The sequence below is a fragment of the Heterodontus francisci genome, unplaced genomic scaffold, assembly GCF_036365525.1.
Source record: "Heterodontus francisci isolate sHetFra1 unplaced genomic scaffold, sHetFra1.hap1 HAP1_SCAFFOLD_51_2, whole genome shotgun sequence".
NCBI lineage: Eukaryota > Metazoa > Chordata > Chondrichthyes > Heterodontiformes > Heterodontidae > Heterodontus > Heterodontus francisci.
This window is the reverse complement of record NW_027141369.1, coordinates 3,778,060-3,787,059: the sequence shown is the minus strand read 5'-3', so window position 1 is coordinate 3,787,059 and position 9,000 is coordinate 3,778,060. Positions and strand designations below refer to the sequence as shown.

At 45.1% G+C, this 9,000-nt stretch overlaps 1 protein-coding gene across 1 annotated transcript; it reads left to right on the top strand.

The window, feature by feature from the left end:
- Positions 1 to 8,325: 8,325 nt before the first annotated feature.
- Positions 8,326 to 8,682, top strand: LOC137363028 (histone H2A.J-like; the record flags this gene model as incomplete). Its single annotated transcript, XM_068027150.1, has 1 exon — positions 8,326 to 8,682. A coding segment is annotated over one exon (357 nt), but the record flags the coding sequence as incomplete, so codon positions are not given.
- Between the last annotated feature and the right edge of the window lie 318 nt (positions 8,683 to 9,000).

The following is a 9,000-nucleotide window of genomic DNA, read 5'->3' as shown; positions in this document are numbered from 1 at the left end:
TCGTAAGACCTTCTCGCCATACTAGGCAACAGCCTAGTAAATCTCCTCTGCACCCTTTCCAAAGCTTCCACATCCTTCCTATAATGCGGTGACCAGAACTGCATGCAATACTCCAGGTGCGGTCTCACCAGAGTTTTATACAGCTGCAGCATGACCTCGTGGCTCCGAAACTCGATCCCCCTACGAATAAAAGCTAACACACCATATGCCTTCTTAACAGCCCTATTAACCTGGGTAGCAATTTTCAGGGATTTATGTACCTGGACACCAAGATCTCTCTGTTCATCTACACCACCAAGAATCTTCCCATTAGCCCAGTACTCTGCATTCCTGTTACTCCTTCCAAAGTGAATCACCTCACACTTTTCTGCATTAAACTCCATTTGCCATCTCTCAGCCCAGCTCTGCAGCCTATCTATGTCCCTCTGTACCCTACAACATCCTTCGGCACTATCCACAACTCCACCGACCTTCGTGTCATCCGCAAATTTACCAACCAACCCTTTTACACCCTCTTCCAGGTCATTTATAAAAATGACACACAGCAGTGGCCCCAAAACAGATCCTTGCGGTACACCACTAGTAACTAAACTCCAGGATGAACATTTGCCATCAAGCACCACCCTCTGTCTTCTTTCAGCTAGCCAATTTCTGATCCAAAGCACAGTGGCGCAGTGGTTAGCACCGCAGCCTCACAGCTCCAGGGACCCAGGTTCAATTCTGGGTACTGCCTGTGTGGAGTTTGCAAGTTCTCCCTGTGTCTGCGTGGGTTTTCTCCGGGTGCTCCGGTTTCCTCCCACAAGCCAAAAGACTTGCAGGTTGATAGGTAAATTGGCCATTATAAATTGTCACTAGTATAGGTACGTGGTCGGGAAATATAGGGACAGGTGGGGATGTTTGGTAGGAATATGGGATTAGTGTAGGATTAGTATAAATGGGTGGTTGATGTTCGGCACAGACTCGGTGGGCCGAAGGGCCTGTTTCAGTGCTGTATCTCTAATAAAATAAATAAAAACCCCATACTTCCGTATTTTCTGCAACAGCCTACCGTGGGGAACCTTTTCAAACGCCTTACTGAAATCCATATACAACACATCCACTGCTTTACCCTCATCCACCTGTTTGGTCACCTTCTCGAAAAACTCAATAAGGCTTGTGAGGCACGACCTCCCCTTCACAAAACCATGCTGACTATCGCTAATGAACTTATTCTTTTCAAGATGATTATAAATCCTGTCTCTTATAACCTTTTCCAACATTTTACCCACAACCGAGGTAAGGCTCACCGGTCTATAATTACCAGGGCTGTCTCTACTCCCCTTCTTGAACAAGGGGACAACATTTGCTATCCTCCAGTCTTCCGGCACTATTCCTGTCGACAATGACGACATAAAGATCAAGGACAAAGGCTCTGCAATCTCCTCCCTTGCTTCCCAGAGAATCCGAGGATAAATCCCATCTGGCCCAGGGGACTTATCCATTTTCACACTCTCCAAAATTGCTAACATCTTATCCTTGTGAACCTCAATCCCATCTAGCCTAGTAGCCTGAATCTCAGTATTCTCCTTGACAACATTTTCTTTCTCTACTGTAAATACTGACGCAAAATATTCATTTAACACTTCCCCTACCTCCTCTGATTCCACACACAACTTCCCACTACTATCCTTGATTGGCCCGAATCTAACTCTAGTCATTCTTTTATTCCTGATATACCTATAGAAAGCCTTAGGGTTTTCCCTGATCCTATCCGCCAATGACTTCTCGTGTCCTCTCCTTGCTCTTCTTAGCTCTCCCTTTAGATCCTTCCTGGCTAGCTTGTAACTCTCAAGCACCCTAACTGAGCCTTCACGTCTCATCCTAACATAAGCCTTCTTCTTCCTCTTGACAAGCGCTTCAACTTCTTTAGTAAACCACGGCTCCCTCGCTCGACAACTTCCTCCCTGCCTGACAGGTACATACTTATCAAGGACACGCAGTAGCTGCTCCTTGAATAAGCTCCACATTTCGATTGTTCCCATCCCCTGCAGTTTCCTTCCCCATCCTACGCATCCTAAATCTTGCCTAATCGCATCATAATTTCCTTTCCCCCAGCTATAATTCTTGCCCTGCGGTATATACCTGTCCCTGCCCATCACTAAGGTAAACCTAACCGAATTGTGATCACTATCACCAAAGTGCTCACCTACAGCTAAATCTAACACCTGGGCGGGTTCATTACCTAGTACCAAATCCAATGTGGCATCGCCCCTGGTTGGCCTGTCGACATACTGTGTCAGAAAACCCTCCTGCACACACTGGACAAAAACTGACCCATCTAAAGTACTCGAACTATAGTATTTCCAGTCAATATTTGGAAAGTTAAAGTCCCCCATAACAACTACCCTGTTACTCTCGCCCCTGTCGAGAATCATCTATGCTATCCTTTCCTCTACATCTCTGGAACTATTCGGAGGTCTATAAAAGACTCCCAACAGGGTGACCTCACCTCTCCTGTTTCTAACCTCGGCCCATACTACCTCAGTAGACGAGTCCTCAAACGTCCTTTCTGTCGCTGTAATACTCTGCTTGATTAACAATGCCACACCACCCACCCCCCCCCCTTTTACCATCTTCTCTGTTCTTACTGAAACATCTAAATCCCGGAACCTGCAACATCCATTCCTGCCCCTGCTCTCCCCATGTCTCCGAAATGGCCACTCCATCGAGATCCCAGGTACCAACCCATGCTGCAAGCTCACCCACCTTATTCCAGATGCTCCTGGCGTTGAAGTAGACACACTTTAAACCAGGTTCTTGCTTGCCAGTGCCCTCTTGCGTCCTTGTAACCTTATCCCTGACCTCACTACTCTCAACATCCTGTACACTGGAACTACAATTTAGGTTCCCATTCCCCTGCTGAATTAGTTTAACCCCCCCCCCGAAGAGCACTAGCAAATCTCCCCCCCCCCCCAGGATATTGGTACCCCTCTGGTTCAGGTGAAGACCATCCTGTTTGTAGAGGTCCCACCTACCCCAGAAAGAGCCCCAATTATCCAGGAAACCAAAACACTCCCTCCTGCACCATCCCTGCAGCCACTTGTTCAACTCCTCTCTCTCCCTATTCCTCGCTTCGCTATCACGTGGCACGGGCAACAACCCAGAGATAACAACTCTGTTTGTTCTCGCTCTAAGCTTCCACCCTAGCTCCCTGAATTTCTGCCTTAAATCTCCATCTCTCTTCCTACCTATGTCGTTGGTGCCTATGTGGACCACGACTTGGGGCTGCTCCCCCTCCCCCCTAAGGATCCCAAAAACATGATCCGAGACATCACTATCTAAAATCGCATACAGTTTCAGACTGAGATACAGTATTTATTCCATTACTGCAAACTGAGCTACTTGTTTCGCAGAAGTTCTAAATACTGAACAAGTCTGGTCTCTTTTGTTTGGAAAAGAGGAAGCTGAATGATCACCGAATAGAAGCACTGAATTATATGAAAGGATTTGATAGGGTAGAGGTAGAGATATTTCCCATTTGTGGTGGAGTCAAAAGCTGTAAATATGAAATAGTCAGGAATAAATCAAATAATTAATTCAGGAGAAACTTCTTTACCCTGCTTTGGACCTGGTTAGAATCTGGAACATGCAGCACTTGGGTTGATGAGAATTGTTACATTTAACATCAAATTAAATGATTGATAAATTAAATATGAGGCAGAAAAGATTTGAGGGATTTGCAGATACAATTAGAGGAGGTAAGGTGGGAGGAGGCTCATGTGGAACCAGCAGCACTTGGGCAGAATAGCTTGTCTCTGTGTTGTAAATTCTATGTAATTGTGTGTAGGATGAATTCTGAAATACAAACTATCCCAGAGATTAATGATTTCTGAATGCATCCCACACATAGAGTACCAGAGACTGACAGACACTGAACAAAACTCACACTCATCGGCAGTACCAGAAACTGACAGATTCTGAATAAAACCCACACTCATAGGCAGTACCAGAAACTGGCACATACTGAATAAAACCCACACTCATAGGCAGTACCAGAGACTGACGGATGTTAAATGAGCCCAGATTCAAAGGTTTACAGTGGCAGAGAGGTACAACAGCAATCCTACTCTCACACACAGTACCAGAGGCTGACTGATACAGAATGAATCACACAGTTACATACTGCAACAGAGACTTATTGGCAGTGTCTGAATCCTAAGCTCACAAACAGAATTAGAGACTGACTGACGGCAGCATGAATTCCACATTCTCTTTCAGTAACGGAAACTGACAGATCGCCACAGATAAAGAATGATTCTTACTCTAAGGTACGGGACAACAGGCTCACTTATTTGGCACAGGGTCATCACTAATGTTTGAGCTAACTAAATGCAATAACAGCTCGTCTTGTTTCTTAGTATTTCTAAATCCCATCTGTCCAACAAAAGCTGAACAATTATTGCAGGTTGTGTCTGACTGTCTGATCTGTAAACTGCACTATATCACAAATTGCTGACGTTTTCTAGCTAAAAGTGAGAAATGCAACATAGGGGCAGAAATTGACATGGTCTGTCAGTGTTAAAGAAGCAGGTAATGTGAGGTAATAGATTTTTGTCTGTAAGTGCTACACTGATATTGCTTCATATATTTATATTGAAAATAAAGATAATTGATTCGTAATAAAGGTTGTCTTCGTTGATCCGATGATTGTAAATGTGCCCTGTTATATTTTACCAGTATTTACCATTGACCAGTATTTCTGTCTGTTTTTTCAGGATAGTATTTACATTACTTCAAATAAAGAATACATAACTACACAAAGAACTGAGCAGAATGCTGAAAATTTCACAGCAAACAGTTAAAATAGAAAGCGATGAAATACAGAAAGATAAAAGCTAAAATACTGAAAACACTCAGCCAGTCCGGAAACAACTGTGGAGAAGTGAAGCTCGGGTTAATGGTCCAGTTCTGCGACCCTTCAATAAACCTGAAACGTTGCTCCTACCTTCCTCTCTCCACAGATGCTGCGGGAAGTGCTGAGTGTTTCCAGAATCTTCTGTTATTATCCAGATTTCCAGTGTGTGCAAAAAGTCTCTTTTTGAATAAAATATTCCCTGGGAAGGAATTGTAAGATTTAGGTTCTGTGTTCACAGATACACAAAGAAGCGGGTCGAGCTCATAATGTCGAGCTCATAATAGTTTATTAAGAAGCAACAGTTTAAATATAATATTAAGAAGTAACAGTTTATATATGAACAGTTTAATTATGGTAATGCATAAGCCAAACAGACAGAAAAGACAAACGACCCGTAACAGATTGAATGGATGACCGGTCCCGGATCATACAGTGGGGAAGAACAGTGTTGACAGTCTCCCCGACGATAAGGCAGGTGAGGTGTTGGTGTCCTCAGTCTTCTTGAGCCAACCAAAGTGTCAATCTGAAGGCGACTCTTTCCCTCCCGAGCACCCAAAAAAGTGGCTCAACTTAGAGAGGCCGGAATGTGAGAAACTGCTGAGAATAAGGGACCCTCGCAGCCAGGACACATTTCCCGGTGGATTTTCCAATAGAAACTGCGACTGGAGAGAGTCTTTGGGAAATGGAATTCCTGAATGGAGTGAAAGAGTTAGTGATTGGTTTGTAGATGTTAAATCTGATTGGATGGCTGAAGAGACCAATTGTAGTATTACAATATAAAACCGTTGTGACATCATTGCCAATCGCCCAATCACAATCTTAACTTTCCCCCATCCCTCATTTGCAAAGAGCTGTGGGATTGTCTATTTAATCCGCACTCGGAAGGGGTTTGGTTTATTTCTGTGTCTGAAATTGAATCTGAAAATGCCTGAAGAGAAGAAAACAGCTGCTAAGAAGGGCGCCAAGAAAGCCTTAAATAAACCGTCAGCAAAGGGCGGCAAGAAGCGGAGAAAGTCGAGGAAGGAGAGTTACTCCATCTACATCTACAAAGTGATGAAGCAGGTTCACCCCGACACCGGCATCTCCTCCAAGGCCATGAGCATCATGAACTCGTTTGTGAACGATATTTTAGAGCGCATCGCGGGTGAGGCTTCCCGCCTGGCCCATTACAACAAGCGCAGCACCATCAGCTCCCGGGAGATCCAGACCGCCGTGCGCCTGCTGCTGCCCGGGGAGCTGGCCAAGCACGCCATGTCGGAAGTGACAAAGGCGGTGACCAAGTACACCAGCTCCAAGTAAAACTGCACAATGGACTGAAAAACATCCCAAACACAACGGCTCTTTTAAGAGCCACCCACAATCTCTCTGAAAAAGCTACATCATCTCAATGGTATCGATTTGGTTTTTTTTATGAAGAGTCTGGAACTTTCTAATTGCCTTTCTGATCTCTGTTTTAACCCCATGGATTCTGGGTGATTCACTTTCACTGTTGAGATCTTTGTGTCTCTACTTATTAATGCCGTGTAAATTAATTACTGATCACTGACCCCAAGTGCGCTTGGATCTCGGACGCGTTCATATTCGACCCCTTTCCTGTATCTCGTTAATAAAAGCTGACAGATCAGTTCTCAGTCACTTGTTTCCCTTGTTCAAGCTCGGCCTCAATAATTAATAAGTACATTATCTGGAAACCCCGCTGTTGTAGGAACCCTCAGTCTCACATTTCAACACCTGACAGTAAAAATCTTCTCCCCGCTTTTGTCTCCCACAAATAGGTTCAATCTAGAATCAGTGATGCGGTATCTTGACAAAGATTGATCTGAATTGTGTCAGCTTGCAGAATGCTGTGAATGAGACTTTCTGCCTCCGCTTTCAGACTGTTTCAAAAAGGACTGAGAATAAACCCGAATAGATACCGGATTGTAAAAGTGTATCTGGAACTTGTGACAAAGTGTAGAATAATACAAGAGGAGAAAGATTTTAAATTTTTTTGCTGCAAAATGAAATTGCCTGTTAATGCGATATTCTATATTGAAGCTGCTCCTTGTTTTACAGATATATTAGCGGGCTTTTCAAATTAAAAAAATCGGTTGGAGTCTGACAATTTAGCGCCGTTATTTTCCGCCGTTATTCAGCGTGGAATCTCCGGATTGGTGAATTAAGCAGCTCTGGGATTGGAAACATGAACCACATCATGAGATGCAGTAACAGAGTGACCAATCAGCAGCCTCCACCACTAACATCCCAGCCCAGAGGGACCAATGTCAGCAGATTTCAGCATTCTTTGTGAAAGTATTTGTGAGATTGTGGCCTGAGCAGACTGCCAAAGTCATTTGGCAGAATACCTCATCACCAAAACTTTCAAACAAGCACCAAGATGTAGCTTGGCTGGTGGTGAGAAGAGCCCTCCCCGTCAGATCCTTCCTGCATGCCCGAAGTCTCACCCCCTCCACACAATGCCCTCGAGGTGGCTGTGGTGGGGAAGAGATGGTTGCCCACCTCCTCCTGGAATGTGTCTTTGCAAAGCAGGTGTGGAAAGAGATGCAATGGTTTTTGTCGAGGTTCATCCCAAGCAGCTCTGTAGCACAGGGGTCTGTGCTCCACGGGCTGTTCCCAGGGACGCACACCGAGATAAACATCAACTGCTGCTGGAAGACTATCAATTTGGTGAAAGACGCCCTTTGGTCTGCACAAAACTTGCTGGTCTTCCAGCGCAAAGAGTTGTCCAGGACCGAATGTTGCGGACTGGCACATTCCAAGGTCCAGGACAACGTGCTGAGGGACGCACTAAAGATTGGGGCAGCCGCAGCAAAGGCTCAATGTGGAAAGATCACAGTGTAAGGTCCCCCCAGCAAAGTGAACGGAGGGGCTGGACAAATGGGAAACCCCTCAACTGTATCTAGAAAATATTTGGTTTGCTGTAAAATGTACATAGCATGTAAAATGAAATGGAAGGGTTGTGAGGCAACTCACTCCTGTATTGAAAGAAACTAATCTCATTTGCACTCCTTGTATTTTTCGACTTTGTGCTTTTTGGAACTGTTTGGTAATCTATTTTTTTAATAGTTTTTTATGAATAAAGTATACTTTGGAAATTTAAAAAAAGTGTCTGGAAGAGGGGCAGCCACTGCAAAGTCTCAATGAGGTATAAACACTGTGTAAGGTTCTCCCACCAAAGTGAACTGAGGGGCTGGACCCATGGGAAACCCCTCAGGCTGTATACACTGAATATGGGTTTGCTGTAAAATGGAAGGGTTGTGAAGAAACTCACTCCTGCATCAAAGAAAACTGATTTCCTTTGCACTTTTTGGGATGTCAACTTGGTGTTATTTTGAACTGTTTTGTACTGTATTTCTTTACAGATTTTTATGAATAAAGTATATTTTGGGGGAAAAGAGGAAGAAGAAAACACCAGCGGGAAAGCTCGGGCCAGGGCCAAGGCCAAGTCTCACTCCTCCCGGGCTGGACTGCAGTTCCCGGTGGGCCGTGTTCACAGGCTCCTGAGAAAGGGCAACTATGCTGAGCGTGTGGGTGCCGGAGCCCCGGTCTATCTGGCTGCTGTGCTCGAGTATCTGACCACTGAAATCCTCGAGCTGGCCGGTAACGCGGCCCGGGACAACAAGAAGAGCCGCATCATCCCCAGGCACCTGCAACTGGCCATCCGCAACGACGAGGAGCTCAACAAGCTGCTGGGAAGGGAGGCTATCGCTCTGGGCGGTGTGCTGCCTAATATCCAGGCCGTGCTGCTACCCAAGAAAACCAGCGCTCAGAGCTCCCAGAAAAAGTAAAGCGGCCAAAATGTCATCTAATAAACCAAAGACTCTTTTCAGAGCCACCCACAGTCTCTGTGAAAGGGTTGCTTACTGTCAGGAGGGAGTCAGAGATGGAGTTCTTGTAATGGTGCATTGACCAGTTTCACATCTGTCCAGGTGTGTTTTCCGTTCCCTCTCTGGATTTCGCTCTGCTCCTCTGCTCACACATCCCCCTGCACCCTTTCCCCCAACCCCCAATTAAATGAAGAACTGAACTACATGATGTCAATCAACAATTTAATAAATGCCGCCACCTTCAATTTCATAAATTTGGAGACCCTCCCGGTGCATTAA